Source organism: Nansenia antarctica (assembly GCF_963989245.1).
Source record: "Nansenia antarctica genome assembly, contig: SCAFFOLD_515, whole genome shotgun sequence".
Lineage (NCBI taxonomy): Eukaryota > Metazoa > Chordata > Actinopteri > Argentiniformes > Microstomatidae > Nansenia > Nansenia antarctica.
Genome location: NW_027663161.1, coordinates 11,060 through 30,460, shown reverse-complemented (window position 1 = coordinate 30,460; position 19,401 = coordinate 11,060). Strand labels below are relative to the sequence as shown.

Sequence of the window (19,401 nt, the reverse complement as noted above, 5' to 3'; positions counted from 1 at the left end):
TTAGGTTGTTGAATGTGTTACAGATTTGGCCGTTTCGCGCAGTGTAAATAGTGCTAATGATGTTCACAGGTTTGCTAACTGGGCAATCATATGTGGTTTAGCTTTAGATAAGATTAGATTCATCGTTATTGTCATTAGGCCTTTAATGGCAATCTTGACTGTGCTCCAACACGCACATGAACATGCTAAGAACACATAACCACTGGTCTGGATTATTGGAGGTCTGGAGGTATTGAATTGTTTGGAATGTCACTAGCTATCATAATGTCATAATTAGCTACTATGCTCTAACTGTAACTTTCCTTCATACAGGGGCTTCCGAGGCAGACCAGTGGGAATTACTGTGGTGTCTTCATGATAATGTTGAGTTATGGTAAAGCCAATGAAGTGATATGGCACACTCGATTGTTCCTTAAAACCATTCATTTGTAAATGTATTTAATAGTGATTCACCACCACTTAGACCTGATTCTGTTTGAATCCAAATGTTGTCTCACTACTATGTGCATGGAAGCAGCAACATAGTCAGTGCATCTCTCACAAAGTATCTATATGACCCTGTGTGCCTGTTTCAGAATGGGCTACTACTCCTAAAACACATACTCCATGCAACGTTATGGCACGGGCAAGATGTTTAGTGGTACTGTAAAATACTGGGGCTGACTAAAGAGGGGCTAACTAAAGAGGGGCTAAGTAAAGATACTTATTTCTGTTTGATGACAGCAAGACTTATTCTGTGATATTGTTACCATTTTATACAAAAGTTGTATAAGTCAACTAAACTAAAGAGGAGTTAACTAAAGAGGGGCTAACTAAAGAGGGGTTAACTAAAGAGGGGCTAACTAAAGAGGGGCTAACTAAAGAGGGGCTAACTAAAGAGGAGTTAACTAAAGAGGGCCTAACTAAAGAGGGCCTAACTAAAGAGGGGTTAACTAAAGAGGGGTTAACTAAAGAGGGGTTAACTAAAGAGGAGTTAACTAAAGAGGAGTTAACTAAAGAGGGGCATCAGTGTGGCTGCATGCGTTATCTACATAGACTACCAACCTTCTTTTTGAAGTAATCAACCCTTTCATGTACAGATGCCACTGGACACTGACGAGGACCACGCGAACAGCAACAGGCCTTACAGCTTTCCTCCTAAAGAGTTGGTCAGTGTGAATGAAGTTTATTGTATAAACATACTATCCACCATTCACAGCTGTACACACACAGTCATGCTAATGTGTGTATCCATTTAGGAAAGTGAGGTTTACATGGACAAAGATGTCAGAAGCCTGGATAGTGAAACCACACTATCAAGACACTTGAGGTAAGTAAGGAAGTGCAAATGATCAAGGAAAGAAAATGACTTAACTGCACCTATTCATTGTAACATGGTTAAGCACTGTATAATTTAATTTTAGGAAAGGGCTCAACAAGCCCAGCACCAATGAAGAGTGACCAGTGACTTGCTAGTGGATTTCAACACTCAGGACAAAGGCTTACTGCAACATCTTGAAGTGAGTTTGCAACTGAAATGTCTAAGTAAAGTGACACATTTTAAGTATAATATAAATAATGAAAGGGAAACTTTGTATATTTGTGTAGTGATTGTACATTTACATTGAGCATCCTCCCAACTATATAACAAAACTATATATTTGCAGGCAATCATCACAGGACAAGTCAAGTGTCTTTGGGCAAGTGTTTTGCTTCCTATCATGAGTGGTTGAAAAAAAAAACTTTTTATTTATAGACTACATATTTTATAGAATAGAATAGAATAGAATAGTTTAATGACCACATTTGTTTTCGGTACAGCTCAAAAAGCAGTGTCAAAAAACATACACACATTTTACATGACTATTACATGGACATGAAACACACATAACCACAAGACAAGACAGAACATATTTACAATTTACAATTTATACAGTGCAGTGAGTCAGGTATTGAGAGTCCTTATGGCAGAGGGGAAAAAACTGTTTTTGAACCGGGATGTTTTGGTGGCCAGGGATCGGTAGCGCCGTCCAGAGGGCAACAGTTGGAACAGGTGGTGAGCAGGGTGGGAGGGGTCAGAGATAATTTTATGTGCTCTATTTATGGTGCGTTTGAGATACAGTGATTCAACTGATGGGAGAGGGGTGCCGATGATCTTGGATGATTTCTTTACTATTTGCTGTAGTTTCCTTTTTGATTTACTGTCCGAGCTGCCGTACCAAACTGTGATGGATGAGGTGAGTATGCTCTCAATGATGGCGGTGTAGAACTGAAGGAGGAGTTTTTGTTTTACTTTGAATTTCTTGAGCTGTCTAAGAAAGAATAGTCGTTGGTGGGCTTTTTTGGTGATGAAGTCTGTGTTGGTGTTCCATTTGAGGGAGTTGCTGATGTGAGTGCCAAGGAATTTGAAGGAGTCCGTTATGGTTATGGGTTCTCCAAGGATGTTGATGGGTTTTTTGGGGGGGGGGGGCTGTGCCTGAAGTCTACGATGATTGGTGATGAAGTCTGTGTTGGTGTTCCATTTGAGGGAGTTGCTGATGTGAGTGCCAAGGAATTTGAAGGAGTCCGTTATGGTTATGGGTTCTCCAAGGATGTTGATGTTTTTTTTGGGGGGGGGGGCTGTGCCTGAAGTCTACGATGATTTCTTGTGTTTTTGATGAGTTGAGCTGGAGGTTGTTGTTGAGGCACCAAGTGACTGCTTGGGCTATCTGCTCGCGGTAATGGTCTTCATTATTATTAGTTATGAGTCCGATTATGGTAGTGTCATCCGCATATTTCGTAAAGGTGACTGAGCTGTGGAGAGATATCAGGTGGTTGGTGTAGAGGGAGAAGAGCCAGGGTGAGAGGACGCAGCCCTGGGGGGCGCCTGTGCTGAGGGTCAGGGGTCGAGATGAAAGGCTGTTATATTATATGTTATAACATATGTCACACTTTAACTCATGGTCAATATCCAGTAGAATCTTATAATGCCATTTGCTCATATCAGGTCTTGCCTAATTGTCACCTGCAACATAGCACAACCTTCTTAAATGTCTACATTTTACTATAACTGTTAAACGTGTGGCTTTAATCACTTCATGACACAGGCAACAGTCCACACCCTCGCAGCTGTAAAGTGTGCTACCGTTGACAAGGCCAAGGAATTACATAAATGTGGACCAGATTATGACTTGAGGTAAGCTGTAAACATGAGTAGAGATATGGAGAAACAGAATTCAGTATTTATGCTCCCAGCTCTGTGAGACTGAGAAGACCCTGCTCCTACTGGAGTACTCAGACACACTCTGCATGAAGGAGGTCCTAGTGTTGTACTTCTTCCTAAAGAGGATGGTGTAGCACTTTGGGAGGAAGTGGCAGCTAAGGATGCCGTAGCTGGAGATGAGGATGACCACCATCTCCACTGCTGGCAGGTACTTCCCAGAGGTGGTGGCGTAGACAGGTGCAAAGATCACCCAGGAGATGAGGTAGAGGAGCATGCCAAAGGTGATGAACCTGGCCTCGTTGTATTTCCCTGGAAGTTTTCGACCCTTGAAGGCAACGACAAGACATACCAGTGCCAGGAGGGCAATGTACCCCAGCATGACCCCAAATGCCACGTACGAGCCCACGTCACACTCCAACTGCAAGATGGTGGGTAGCACAGTGACCTTTTCCCGAGGGCTCTTGAGGACCAGCCAGAGTGTACAGGTGATGGCCTGCAGTGCTACACAGACAGAGATGATGGCATAGGGCTGGTAGAGCCTCCGCAGCCTCCGCTGTAGCCCTGGGTTGTACTGGAACGCCAACAGGATCTTCAGAGACTTGACCAGGATGCAGGAGACACACAGGGTGAAGCTGAGGCCATACACCACATGCTGCACCTGGAACAAACAAAACAAATGTATGAATGAATTAACTAATTTGATCAATGGAAATACAGTCAGCCATGAGTTAAAGTGGAAGCGTAACCACCCAGCACAGCATGGCTCAACTCTTTTTGGTCTGTAGTTAATTAATTGTGGTGTCTCATCCTGTTCCTTAGATAATGTTTGTGCTTGTTTCATTTTTTGTATTCATTGTTCCTGTTTATTTTTGTTTTCATGTTTTCTTTCATTTCTGTCATTCCGCTACCTACCCTTGTGTGTTTCCCACCTGTGTGATTGTCTACACCCCCCTGATTGGTTTCACCTGTCCCTCATCATCTTTCCCTGTGTATTTAGGCCCTGTCCACACCTATACGTTTTTTTGATAAACTTGGATTTTTATATTCGTTTTGGGGGGTTCGTCCAGATGCAAACGAGTTTTTGCCCTCTGAAAACGAAGATGTTTAAAAACGCCTGCCAGAGTGAAGATGTTTAAAAACGCTGTATATTCGCCGTATATTTTTGACGTGTGGACGAGATAGACGGCGCTTTTTGTATTCGTCACGTCATCATGCGCGTAGATTTCTATGATCATGCGCACTGCAGCTGTTTCCTGTTCCCTCCAACGTCATATCCTAGCACCAGTAACTACTATGTTTACAACAGGCAACGGTGTTCGAGGCTACACAAGCGAGGAAAATGGATGTGAACAAAGTGCTTCTAGTTCTTTCACTGTTAACTGGACTTTTAACCTGTTCACAGATAAATGCACAGTTAATGATCGAGAACATTGAGAGACAGAGGCGTCTGATTGGCCAGCGGGGCTATGGGGATAATATTATATCGCCGACTACTGGTGTGGAATGCTCAATGACAGCGTTTATATTGCGTTCATGCGTATGCATGTGGACACAGACATTGTTTATAAACATGCTGGTGTGGACGGTAATATTTTTATATACGAAAAACGTTTATCAAAAAAATGTATAGGTGTGGACAGGGCCTTAGTCTGTGTTTACCCATGTCTCTGTGCCAGTTCGTCTTTGTGCCTTTGTGTCAAAGCATCCCAGCAATTCCCAGTGTTCATTGTTTTTTATCTCTTCAGACTTTGCCTTTTGCCTGCTCCCTACACTAAGCCACACCCCCTTTTAAAACTCAAACAAACAAACAACGCTTCACTGACAGTGACTGACTGACCGACTCTGACTGAATGACATTCAATGACTTACAATGGCGGGAGTTGGCAAATTTCCGGTTTCTGATTTACCACAGCAAGTAATAGACATGTTTTTTAAAGACGACAAGAATATTTGGTCTAGAAGCTTTTCACCATCAGATATTAACGAGTTGTTTGTCTGAGTTTTCTGCCTGTAATGACTTTTGCTGTGATATGATTGGACAATTTCTATTTTGGGGGGTGGCTTAGCGATAGGCCCATTGGATTGTCCGCATTTTCTTTAAACTACCTGTGTACCAACCCCTGTTAAGCCTACCTCTTTCTGGATTATATTCCTACCTATTGACTGCTTAACTCTGTACCGAGCCATAAAGACTATTCTTTTGGATTAAAGTTTTTTGTCTCAAGAGTCATGCTATTGAGTCCTCTGCCCAAGTACTACAACCATTACAGTAATAGAGTTAACACAGTACCTACCTGACAGTGGAGGTTGCTGGGGCGGTCCACGAACAACGGCACGCTGGCGAAGCTTCCCGCCAGTGAGACCAGGGTGACATGGCTCAACCAGCCGCCACCTGCCCTCACCACAGGGGTGTTGCGCTTGTGCAGGAACAGCGCCCCCACGAAGAACACCATGACTATGCCCAAGGCGGAGAGGGTCACGCTCACCACGCTGAAGCTGTCGTTCCAGTTCAAGAACTCAAGTGTCTTGGTGATGCAGACGGAGCTCCCAGCTGAAGACCACTCTCTCTCTGGGTCACAGCTCAGACACTGGTCCATGTCTGAGGACAGACACAGACAGACACAGTCAATTCTTTGAACAGACATGATAACTTGATGCTGCAGGGTGTACATGGGGAAGCATAGGAAGCACTTTGGCCATAGAGAAACATTACAGTGTAGTTAGATATCCCATGGTGGGGCAGAACATTGAAACAAAAATGGCAATATAATGCCTCATATTGTCAGAATAAATCCACAACAACTTCATGATGAAGTAAAGGCAGCTGTGTTGAAATGATCAACATCTCCTACCAGTCAGGGTGAATAGAAAGACAAGATAAATCTAACCTGTCTCGTTGGAGTAGTGGTTCTCAGTACAGTTGATGCACTCATAGCAGCAGGTGTGCTGACCTTCAGCTGTCTTCTTAAACTGTCCAGGAACGCAGCTAACTGAGCACTTGGACACCACATGCTGAGGACAATATTCACAGTCCAATGGTATTGTATAGTACTTTTTTTTCACACAGGCATAGTAGTATTCAAGGATTTTAGTATTTTTCATAGTCTGAAGTAAGCAAATACTGTTTTCAAATCCAACTGACTTAGGATAAAGCACATTATGGTATTCCAACATCTACCCAATCTGGAGTATGCATATTGTATATGTTTTGAATATGTTTTGTTGTGTTGAGTTTATAGTTTAGTTTGGTCTGGGAAGTTGACGGTATATTTGAAAAAAAGATTGTATTCACAAGTGTGTGTGTGGGTGAGTGTGTGTGAGTGAGTGAGTGAGTGAGTGAGTGAGTGAGTGTGTGAGTACAATGGTAGGATGCCCAGGCACAATATCTAACATGGCTTCTACCACCCACTGCCTTGTCCCAGCCTGCCATGAATGTGGTTTGATTGTGAATGTGGATTAATATGAATTTGAAGTAATGTGAACAACCTTATTTATGTGACAGCCAGCCAGAAACAGAACACTACAGTCAAGAGAGTTTACCTTCAGGTCCCAGAGCTTCTTCTTGGTTTGGTCATTGGTGTAGGTAAAGCTGTTGTTGTTTGGGTGGTACTCAGCCATGACTTCATTGACATTGACAACCCCCTTGTCAGACCTCCACAGTGTGATGTCATACGCCACGTTGATGTCCCCGTTCTTGTCAAACTTGTAGCTTTTCCCCTCCTCTTCAAACTGTGTTTTCTTTAGAGCTTCCAGAACCTAAGAGAAATGCACATACTGTAAGCCATGTGAGATGTCGCGGTATATTCCAAATGAGTGTGAACAAAAAGTCTCTAAACAAGAAAGCAAAGTACAGTGCATTACCTCCCATGGTTGCACTGTGTTCGGTCTTTTGCAGTCTCTGGACCTGCAGATATTAGCTACTGCATGGGCGATTGCACTCACAGCCATCTCCACATTGAGGACCACAAAAGCGTCCTGGGGAGCAAAGTTCTTCAGAATGCTCATTGCCTCCAACACCAGCTTGGCGTCTCCCACACCACTCTGCAGGCTGAAAAACGTATCCAGGAAAGAGTTCCTTCCTGTGACATTATCACTCATCATCAGACTCTCTATGTAGTGATTAAAGTTAACCAGGTTACCCCTCTTAAAGGTGAACCCTATCACGTGTCCTACATCTGTCAGGTCCTGCTTTCCAAGAACATTGCTGACGGTGGACCAGCCATCACTGGCCACCCACACCCTGTCCTCTGATCCCATCCCCATGTCCCTCAGCTCCTGGAGCAGATACATCATGTGAGGGGGCTGGGAAAACGACACCACCACCTTCACCTTGGTGTTACTATGGAGGGTGCTAGCCGCCCGTTTGACCGCAGGCCCAAGCTCAGGGCTGGTCAGGGAGTCGGGCAAGATCTCAGTAAAGGCCACACAGAGGCAAGCTTCCCTGGCCTGCGACACAAAGTTGTCCAGGGCCGAACGTCCGTAATCACCGTCAGTGGTGACCACGCCCACCCAGTTCCAGTCTCTCTCAAGCAGGAGCTTGACCATGGCACGCGTCTGGTACAGGTCGTTAGGAACTGTCCTCAGGAATGTAGGGAAGCGAGTCTTGTCGCTCAGCATGACAGCAGTAGATATGTAGCTGATCTGCAATAAAAAAAATGTGTTTCAATCTGTTCAATTTATTACATGCAAGTCAGGTATGTTGGTCAGTCATCACCACTTTCGTGATCCTAGAACTATACGGTTCTATCTGACTTTTTTGTCAAAATGGAGTTGGTAATATACACACATACCACCTTGGTGTTACAAGGTTCTATCAGCAAACCAATCACAACCCTGATTGAATGCAATGCTATCAAAATCCACCTCTGAGCCACATCCTGTAAGGCAGCCAAGTAGCTGCTGCTAGTGGGCAGAAATAATGGTGCTTAAGCCAAATTATTAAAAACCTTAAAGTGATTTCTTTTAGGCATATCCAGGCAAATCACTGGCTGATCAACTAACTTTGCAATAAATCGCCAGCTAGCTAACAGTGGCATGTCTGTCAACATGGTCTAATCATCAGTTATGATGGCTAGCAAGCTAACATTAAGTCTTGACTATTACATTTTAATTCAACACCTCAGTCAGAATCAGTGAAATCAATGCAGCTGGCTTTTGAGGAAGAGTTGCATTATAGAGTTGCATTACATTAGCATTATTGACCCATCCAGATCGAAAAAACTGATAACTGTCTGTACTTTTGTACGCGTTCATCCTGGCGGCAGTGTAAGGGGAAGGATTCTCCACAAGATATACAGTTAGGTCCATATATATTAGGACACAGGCAGAATTTTCTTAATTTTAGCTGTTTACCAAAACATCTTCAAGTTACAGTTATATAATTAATATGGGCTTAAAGTGCATACCCCTCAGCTTTAGGGTAAGGGTATTCACATCCTAATTGAAGGAAGGGTTTAGGAATTACAGCTCTTTCATATGTAGCTCCCTCTTTTTCAAGGGACCAAAAGTAATTGGACAATTGACTCAAAAGCTGTTTCATGGTCCCGTGTGGGCTATTCCTTCATTATTTCTTTATCAATTAAGCAGGTAAAAGGTCTGAGTGGATTCCAAGTGTGGCATTTGCATTTGGAAGATGTTGCTGTATACGCACAACATGCAGTCAATGGAGCTCTCAATGCAAGTGAAACAGACCATCCTTAGGCTGCAAAAACAACCAAAAAATCCATCAGAGATACTGGGAACATTAGGAGTAGCCAAATTAACTGTTTGGTAAATTCTGAGAAAAAAAGTACACACTGGTGAGCTCGGCACCACAAAAAGGTCTGAACGTCCATGGAAGACAAGAGTGGTGGATGATCACAGGATCCTTTACATGGTAAAGAAAAACCCCTTCACAACATCCAGCCAACAAATATTCTGTCTGCTCAGATTCAGACAAATTCAGCAAAGTTGATTGGATGGCGCTTCACAGTACAGATGGACAATGACCCAAAACATACTGCGTAAGCAACCCAGGAGTTTTTTTAAGGCAAAGAAGTGGAATATTCTGCAATGGCCGAGTCAATAACCTGATCTCAACCCGATTGAGCATGCATTTCACTTGCTGAAGACAAAACTAAAGGCAGAAAGACCCACGAACAAACAACAACTGAAGACAGCAGCAGTAAAGCCCTGGCAAAGCATCACAAAGGAGGAAACCCAGCATTTGGTGATGTCCATGGGTTCCAGACTTCAGGCAGTCATTGCCTGCCAAATATTCTCGACAAAGTATTACAAATGAACATTTTATTTATGATTATGTTAATTTGTCCAATTACTTTTGAGCTCCTGAAAATAGGGGACTGTGTATAAAAATGGTTGCAATTCTTAAACGTTTCATACAATATTTTTGTTCAACCCCTTGAATTAAAGCTGAAAGTCTGCACTTCAATTACATCTTGATTGTTTCATTTCAAATCCATTGTGGTGGCATACAGAGCCAAAATTATGGAAATTGTGTCACTGTCCAAATATTTACGGACCTAACTGTAGGTAGACATCACCGAACTGGAGCTCTGGCAGCGCTGTTTTTAGTGATTGAAATACTGCGGCGGGTGCATATGGATTGCAAGTGTCCAAAATGTGTAGTTTGTTCACATATCTTTGTTTTTCTTCTTTTGAGAGATGATCTAAATAATCGTTGCTTGAAACAGATGGGGAAATGACAGGTCAGTGCTACAGTTCTACAGAGTTTCCACTATGTTTTGCCCTCCAGGGCTCTGCGTCAGTCACGTCACTGAAAACTGTGAATTGGCATACTTATTATGAATTTAGTAGGCAGTATGCAGTATACTCATTGAGTATGCTAGTATGCTATTTAAAACACAGCCTCTCTCTCTAATTACAGGAGTGGAGTCAGGTGTGCAGGAGCCAGCTGTTCATCATTACCCCATCGTTAGCCTACCATAAATACCCTGTCCAGCCTTCACCACTTTGCCAGATCGTAACGTCAGTTAACCTCTTAAGTTGTGATCTGACTCGCTGTGTGTAATGGAAATGAAAACGTGAGTTGAAGTTTTTGGAAGATCACCTCTCAAACAGCGGGAGCCTGGCTGTCACTGCAGAGATATTATTATTGTTGCAAATGAGTAGAGAAAGCATGTGTTTGGTACAGTGTAGACAGTATATACTTTGTGAAAGTAATGTTTTGAAGGGAGAGATGAAGGAGGAGAATAAAGAAAAGTTCTTTATATTAAAAGTTTTAATTAAATTAATCTTTTATCTTAAAGGGTAAACAATGACTACGTATGAATACATAAAGGTAAGAAGATCTTGAAGGGTCATAAAAAGGGGATTACAAAAGGCATGTATTGAGTGATGTATGTAGTTCTTCACAGATCTAGCTTCTTCATGTTGCCCTCAAAGTGCACCAAATTGATGCATTTTACTTTCAAAAGTAAAAAGAAATATCTTCCGGGGGGGGCATGCCCCGGGACTCCCCTAGGGGGTCTGTGGTCACCCTTTTATTCTGTGTCCCCCACTTCCCAAACCAAAGTTTCGCCCTTGACACTGGTCCACACTTGCATTGGTATACTTGATCTGTCTATGACACTACTGCACTCTATAGGGGTTTTGATGAATGGTTCAATAGATATGCATCATATGTATGTTGAACAGACTGCAAGGATGTTGTACTGATGGACGGTGTCCGAACGATTGTGGTGGGCTGGTCTGAGCCAAATGGCAGGGCCTATTTTTTTGTCCCAGTCCAGCCCTGCCTACTATTCATCTATTATGAAATTGTCTCAATACAGGCTTATTCAAGGTGGTTATTAGCTTCTACATTTGTACTATTTTGTTACAGCAACAATGCACTCCACAGGAGCACGGCACACTACCACAAGAACAGGGTGAGAAAAAAAGAGTAGGAAGAGAGTCCGCAATCCACCCTCATGAAATTCTGTGAAATGCAAAAAACGTAATCAGGAGGGTAAAGAGTGCATCAATATATGTAAGAAAAAGGTGCCAGCAAAGCACATTAAAACCTTTAAAAACTGCACTACGTCATACAAATTCAATTGCTCAAAGAAAGTGACACAGAATACTACCAATTAGACCAGGACATGAAATATGATTACATAACCATGACCAATGACTGCCAGATAATAAAAGAGACAGACACTGTCTCATGGCGTGTTCCTACATTCACATACAATTTTAACACAGAGGGTGAAAACCGTCTGTACACCGCTTTACCTGGGAACACTTTCCCAGGTCAGTCACTCAGAACACATGAAGAAGAACCAGTCCACTCGCATGCAGATTAGTGTGCGTACGCAAGCTTTATAAATGAGGCCCCAGGTTCCGGAACACATCAAATTATTTCCAGAGTCACCTTACTGCCATGCAGCACACAGAGACAACCTGGATCCCACACTTAATGTAGCAAAAATGTACAATCTCTAAAACCTTAAATATACTGAGAATGGTCACATGCCGGTCAAACAGTCGTACTATAGGTATATTTAATACTGAGTTTAACCTCAGTTTCCATCTCCCAAAATTAGACCGATGCGAACAGTGTGAGGCACATGAAGCAGCTTCAAAACAAGCCAGGAACATGAGAGATCACCAAAAACATATAGATCAAACCAATGTCATGGGACTGCACGCAAGAGAGACAGGAAGAACAAACAGCAGCTCACAAATTACAAAATGTAATATCATGTCCATGTGTGAAAATGTATTTGTGTAACCTACACTCTTATGAATGGTATCAATCGATCACTTCATTGATTACCTGTGGAATCAGCCCGAGGTTCAGTTGCCTGGCAACGCCAATGGAAACTTCAGAAAATGCTGCCCCGATGACAGCCATAATAGTTTGGTTAGAGGTGGAGGTGTTTGCCTCGCCCCCACAGCCCATTGGCTTCTGGGTGAAGTCTGCAGTGGCCCTCAGTGCAGTGGTGACATCAGAACAGGTGTCGTGGATGCGGTAGCCCAGCCTGATCCCAAGCTGGTCCAGGAGAGGAGATCTGTTGGCAGCCTCTACAGCCTGGATCATAGCCAGGGCCATGGTGAAACCACCTGTGTTGAATCTGTTACAGCAGGGCATTGACCCGTCAGAGCAAATCAAGTCGCAAATCATCTCTCTCTCTCTCCCTCTAGCACACACTTACACACACTGTACATGAGCATGAAAAAGAAATCACATACTGTATATGCATGCAAGTACAAGGGCACATACACACACTCGCACTCTTCATGGGATATTTTAGAAAATAACTAAATTAGACTGATTACACAATAGTCAGATTAGGAAAAAGAGGAAAACATGACGAAAGAGGTCCTTCTGTCCTCTATCTGGACACTCACCCAACACAGTGTGGTATATGGGGGGCAGAGTAGTTGGTGGATTTCTCCACCCCGCTGTGGATGGGGAAGAGCCCCCCAATGATGATGTCTCCAGGGGATGTGATTCCTGCTGGTCTGAATCCCTCCACAGTGGCTTGTCCTCCCTCCATCTCCAGCAGAGACAGTGTGATGAACAGGAACAACACATCACAAATGTGTACCATTCTTCCTCTCAGATTATGTTTCTCTATTTCACAGGTTATCTCACTAACTTCTTCTTTCCATTCCTGCTTCTGTCTGTCTTTGCCTGTCTGTCTCTCTCCCTCTGTTCCTTGGCCCATCTCTCACACACTCCCAGTGAGCATCACTAGCAGACTGACTCTCTTGTTAGCACCCTCAGTACATGCCTGTTGCTTACTGCTACTGACATCTAATGCATGCTTAACCACGCCCTCCTCTCACTCTTAGTGACTAGGCTGAATAATAAGCAGGCTTGACTGACTGGTTTCAGTTTCAGAAACTTACTTCTCCAGTTAATCCTGCTGATCTTTATCACCTCCACCATAAAGATGGTCAAGCTCTACACGTCCACCATTGAGTCCATCCTCAGCTCATCAATCACCGTCTGGTTGCCTCCAGTGGTTGCACTGCCAAGGACAGAGGCAGATTACAGCAGATTATCCGGTCAGCCGAAAGGGTCATCGACTGCAATCTGCCCATGACCTATTCCACCCCAGGACCAGTAAGAGAGCAGGAAAGATCATCGCTGATCCCTCCCACCCCGATAACCACCTCTTCCAAAGCCTCCCATCATCTCGCTCCCCCCGTCACACATACACGCACACTCACACACAATTGACAATGTAATCTATATTACTTTTACATACTCTAATTTACAGCCCACATAATTATCGTTCTACTGCCCCTTTCTGTCATTGTATTTTTAAGCTTATATTTTTGCTTATATACTGTTGTTTATTACATTGTTGTTGTTTTTTATTATATTGTTGTCTGTACCTTTATGTCTTATGCACCAACCACACCAAGTATATTTCCTGTATGCACGAATATACTTGGCAATAAAAATAATTCTGATTCTGATTCTGATCTGTTGTTTTATTTAAGCATTTCTAGTTTGTTTACAGTTCTTAAAGTGGCAAATAATAGGAAATTGGGCTGTACAAATTGATTGATCAATTGAACAGAATAACCAATTAATGCTTTAGTTGACAACTCATTTATTTAAAATATGTATTATTATATATATCAGACAAAGGACAAAGAAGTTAAACTACAGTGACAGGTATGTAGCCAAGTAACCAAGAACAATTGGCACTCTTGTCCTAATTTATTTGAATGGGAAGGACAATTCACACCTTTGATTTGGAGGTCTTAAGGTTAAGTGCCCTATTACTATCCCATTCATCCTCAAATAGCAGATAGTTCTGGGCCGATTAAGACTTTAATCTGCCAATGTCAGTTAACTACTGTTCACAATGTGAAAAACAATTACCGGTAATCACTTTGTGAGTGGCCAGGCAACAAGCCAGGTGACCATCAGCTGACATCTTATCCTCTTCAGGAATGCAGCTATCTGACTGGTATTTAAGCTGATGCATCTGTTATTCTAAATATGTTAAATGTTTATCTTGATGGAATGACTGATGACGAGTGCAAGGTCAAAAGAGACTTCATAACCTCTTCAGTAATGCAGCTATGTGAGAAGTTGGACACAACATTCTGAGGAGAACATTCACAGTCAGGTTATACTAGTATTCACATAGGTCTACTATCAGTATTCAAACAATACATCTTATGGTCTAAGATAGAGTTGCACAAAGTTGTGAACTTCGGGTGAAATGTATATTGAAATGTATATTGCTCTCAACACCTGCATCGGAAATAGGCTATTCCCGCCCTAAATAGGAGAAATATTGGAGACCAAATAAGTGATTTAATGTCCAATTTAACAGTGAAGTGCACTGAGTTCATTTAATTGTTTCCCTTTCTGTGTCCCAACAGAAAGTTAGACAGAGAAGTTATTCACATATTACTCATGAACATACATACATTTGGTATTTGTATGTCTGGTACTGGTCTGTTATAGGCTAAAAGTTCTCATACGATGACTAGGTCGAGTCAGCCCGCTTGAGACAAACACTCTGTCTATACTAGACTGGGAGGCATTGTCAATTTTCTGGGTTAATGTAGTAATGTTCTTCTGAGGCTCTACTGATTCTGTTGACTGGTGCAGGAAGGTGGAAGGTGGATTGGCACAGTAGTGCTGATTGCTGTTTTTACCTTCTATTTGAGAGCTCTCAGAGACTGAGATGCCAGAGCTTCCGCTAGAGTAATCGGACACACTCGAAGGTGGACAGCCACAGCCCTTTCTGGAATATTCATATACGTTCTGCATGAAGGCGCTCTTGGTGTTGTCCTTCCTCCTGAAGAGGATGATGTAGCACTTGGGGAGGAAATGGCAGCTAAGGATGCCATAGTTGGAGATGAGGATGACCACCATCTCCACTGCTGGCAGGTACTTCCCAGAGGTGGTGACGTAGACAGGCACGAAGATCACCCAGGAGATGAGGTAGAGGAGCATGCCGAAGGTGATGAACTTGGCTTCGTTGTATTTCTCTGGAAGTTTCCGCCCCTTGAAGGCGAAGACGAAGCACACCAGTGCCAGGAGGGTGATGTACCCCAGCATGACCCCAAATGCCACGTATGAGCCCACGTCACACTCCAACCGCAAGATGGTGGGGAGCACAGTGACCTTTTCCCGAGGGCTCTTGAGGACCAGCCAGAGTGTACAGGTGATGGCCTGCAGTGCTACGCAGACAGAGATGATGGCATAGGGCTGGTAGAGCCTCCGCAGCATGTGCTTTTGCTCTGGGTTGAACTGGAACGCCAACAGGATCTTCAGAGACTTGACCAGGATGCAGGAGACACACAGGGTGAAGCTGACACCATACAGCACTGGCCGCACCTGGAGCAAATGAACACACGAATCAATGAATGAATGAATGACTGACTGACTGACTGAAGGAGTGCATCTCAGCTTGGCTCAGCTCCGTTTCTCTTTGTAGTTAGGTAGAGGTAACAGATAACCTACCGTGCACTGGAGGTTGCTAGGGCGGCCCACGAAGAACGGCACACTGATGAAGCTTCCTGCCAAGGAGACCAGGATGAGCTGGCACAGCCAGCCGCCGGCAGCCCTCACCACAGGGGTTTGGTGCTGGTGCAGGAACAGCGCCCCCACTAGGAGCACCAGGACTATGCCTAGAGCAGAGAGGGTCAGTAGGACCACGGCAAAGCCGTCGTTCCAGTTCAAAAACTCTAGTGTCTTGGTGATGCAGACAGAGCTCCCTGCTGAAGACCACTCGCTCTCTGGGTCACAGCTCAGACACTGGTCCATGTCTGAGGACAGACACAGACAGACACAGTCAATTGTTTGAACAACAGCAATGAGCAATGAAGGCTATAACTGCAGTTTGGACTTGGGGAAGCAAACATTACACTGTATTTAATTATCCCATGGTGAAGCATGAAAACAAAAATGGCAATATCATGTCTCATATTGTCTGAAAATATAATTGAATGAATAGAAAAACATCCATGATGATGAAGTAATGGCAGCTGTGTTGAAATGATCAACATCTCCTACCAGTCAGAGTGAATGGAAAGACAAGATCAATCTAACCTGTGTCGTTGGAGTAGTGGTTCTCAGTACAGTTGACACACTCGTAGCAGCAGGTGTGCTGACCTTCAGCTGTCTTCTTAAACTGTCCAGGAAAGCAGCTAACTGAGCACTTGGACACCACATGCTGAGGACAACATTCACGGTCAGATTGTACTGTATACTGTAATAAATACTATTTAATATTCAAACTATTTTCATGTTCTGAAGAAAGTAAATACTGCTTTCAAACTCAACTGAATGAGGAGCAAGCACAGGTATTCCAACATCTACCCAATCTGGAGAATGCATATTGTATTAAAAGTATTCAAGCATTAAATCTGTTTTGTTGTGTTGAGTTTATAGTTTTGTTTTGTCTGGTAATTTGACAGTATGCGTGGACATTTTTAAAATTATGTTCACGTGTGTGTGTATGTGTGAGTGAGTGCAATGGTACGATGCCCAGGCACAATATCTAACTTGGCATCTACCACCCACTGCCTTGTGCCAGCGTGTCTCCCATGAATGTGGTTAGATTGTGAAGGTAGATTAATGTGAATTTGAATTTGAAATAATGTGAACAAACTTATTTATGTGACAGTCAGCCAGAAACAGAACACTACAGTCAAGAGAGTTTACCTTCAGGTCCCAGAGCTTCTTCTTGGTTTGGTCATTGGTGTAGGTGAAGCTGTTGTTGTTTGGGTGGTACTCAGACATGACTTCATGGACATTGACAACCCCCTTGTCAGACCTCCACAGTGTGATGTCATAGGCCACGTTGATGTCCCCGTTCATGTCAAACTTGTAGCTTTTCCCCTCCTGCTCAAACTGTATTTTCTTTAGAGCTTCCAGAACCTAAGAGAAATAAACATACTGTAAGCCACATGAGATGTCGCTGTATATTTCAAATGGGTGTGATCAAAAAAGTCTCTAAAGAAAGTAAATTACAGTATAGTACCTCCCAAGGTTGGACTGTGTCTGGTCTCTTGCAGTCTCTGAACCTGCAGATATCAGCTACTGCATGGGCAATTGCACTAACAGCCATCTCCACGTTGATGATCACGTGTGAGAGCTGGTTGGCATGGCTCATTGCCTCCAACAACAGTTTGGCGTCTGGCACACCGCTCCGCATGCTGAAAAACTTCTCCAGGAAAGAGTTCTTTCCTGTGACATTATCACTCATGATCAGACTCTCAATGTAGTGATTAAAGTGGGTCAGGTTACCCCTCTTAAAGGTGAACCCTATCACGTGTCCTACATCTTTCAGGTCCTGCTTTCCCAGAACATTGCTGACGGTGGACCAGCCATCACTGGCCACCCACACCCTGTTCTCTGACCCCATCCCCATGTCCCTCAGCTCCTGGAGCAGATACATCATGTGGGGGGGCTTGGCAAACGACACCACCACCTTCACCTTGGTGTTTCTACGGAGGGTGGTGGCCGCCCGTTTGACCGCAGGGCCAAGCTCAGTGCTGGTCAGGTAATCTGGCAGAATCTCTGTAAAGGCCACACAGAGGCCAGCTTCCCTGGCCTGCGACACAAAGTTGTCCAGGGCCGAACGTCCATAGTCTCCATCTGTGGTGACCACGCCCACCCAGTACCAGTCCCTCTCAAGCAGGAGCTTGACCATGGCACGCGTCTGGTACAGGTCGCTAGGAACTGTCCTCAGGAACGTAGGGAAGCGAGTCTTGTCGCTCAGCATGACAGCAGTAGATATGTAGCTGATCTGCAATAAAAACCTGCTTGTCAATCTGTTCAATTTATTACATGCAAGTCAGGTATGTTGGTCAGTCATCAAAATACAATACAGTACAAAATTGTCTCAATACAGGCTTATTCAAGGTGTTATATTTGCTTCTACATTTGTACTGTTTTGTAACAGCAACGGTAGTGATGGCAGTGGCACACAGGGGAATCTTCTGTGATCACTTTGATCACTTCATTGATTACCTGTGGAATCTGCTCCAGGTTCAGTTGCCTGGCAACACCGATGGAAACTTCAGAAAATGCTGCCCCGATGACAGCCATAATAGTTTGGTTAGAGGTGGAGGTGTTTGCCTCGCCCCCACAGTCCATTGGCTTCTGGGTGAAGTCTGCAGCGGCCCTCAGTGCAGTGGTGACATCAGAACAGGTGTCGTGGATGCGGTAGCCCAGCCTGATCCCAAGCTGGTCCAGGAGAGGAGATCTGTTGGCAGCCTCTACAGCCTGGATCATAGCCAGGGCCATGGTGAAACCACCTGTGTTGAATCTGTTACAGCAGGGCATTGACCCGTCAGAGCAAATCAAGTCGCAAATCATCTCTCTCTCTCTCCCTCTAGCACACACTTACACACACTGTACATGAGCATGAAAAACAAATCACATACTGTATATGCATGCAAGTACAAGGGCACATACACACACTCGCACTCTTCATGGGATATTTTGGAAAATAACAAAATTAGACTGATTACACAATAGTCCGATTAGGAAAAAGAGGAAAACATGACAAAAGAGATGGTCCTTCTGTCCTCTATCTGGACACTCACCCAACACAGTGTGGTATATGGGGGGCAGAGTAGTTGGTGGATTTCTCCACCCCGCTGTGGATGGGGAAGAGCCCCCCAATGATGATGTCTCCAGGGGATGTGATTCCTGCTGGTCTGAATCCCTCCACAGTGGCTTGTCCTCCCTCCATCTCCAGCAGAGACAGTGTGATGAACAGGAACAACACATCACAAATGTGTACCATTCTTCCTCTCAGATTATGTTTCTCTATTTCACAGGTTATCTCACTAACTTCTTCTTTCCATTCCTGCTTCTGTCTGTCTTTGCCTGTCTGTCTCTCTCCCTCTGTTCCTTGGCCCATCTCTCACACACTCCCAGTGAGCATCACTAGCAGACTGACTCTCTTGTTAGCACCCTCAGTACATGCCTGTTGCTTACTGCTACTGACATCTAATGCATGCTTAACCACGCCCTCCTCTCACTCTTAGTGACTAGGCTGAATAATAAGCAGGCTTGACTGACTGGTTTCAGTTTCAGAAACTTACTTCTCCAGTTAATCCTGCTGATCTTTATCACCTCCACCATAAAGATGGTCAAGCTCTACACGTCCACCATTGAGTCCATCCTCAGCTCATCAATCACCGTCTGGTTGCCTCCAGTGGTTGCACTGCCAAGGACAGAGGCAGATTACAGCAGATTATCCGGTCAGCCGAAAGGGTCATCG

At 43.9% G+C, this 19,401-nt stretch overlaps 2 protein-coding genes across 2 annotated transcripts; both read right to left on the bottom strand.

The window, feature by feature from the left end:
* Positions 1 to 3,194: 3,194 nt before the first annotated feature.
* Positions 3,195 to 12,738, bottom strand: LOC308175256 (G-protein coupled receptor family C group 6 member A-like; the record flags this gene model as incomplete). Its single annotated transcript, XM_080550957.1, has 7 exons — positions 3,195 to 3,839; positions 5,476 to 5,780; positions 6,070 to 6,193; positions 6,722 to 6,937; positions 7,043 to 7,822; positions 11,961 to 12,258; positions 12,536 to 12,738. 7 exons carry the CDS (start codon positions 12,736 to 12,738, stop codon positions 3,195 to 3,197), a joined length of 2,571 nt encoding a protein of 856 aa, XP_080407083.1.
* Positions 12,739 to 13,094: 356 nt separating this feature from the next.
* On the bottom strand, positions 13,095 to 18,921 carry LOC308175255 (G-protein coupled receptor family C group 6 member A-like; the record flags this gene model as incomplete). The annotated part of the gene is made up of 8 exons (XM_080550956.1): positions 13,095 to 13,161; positions 14,674 to 15,500; positions 15,627 to 15,931; positions 16,215 to 16,338; positions 16,830 to 17,045; positions 17,149 to 17,916; positions 18,141 to 18,438; positions 18,719 to 18,921. 8 exons carry the CDS (start codon positions 18,919 to 18,921, stop codon positions 13,095 to 13,097), a joined length of 2,808 nt encoding a protein of 935 aa, XP_080407082.1.
* Positions 18,922 to 19,401: the final 480 nt, after the last annotated feature.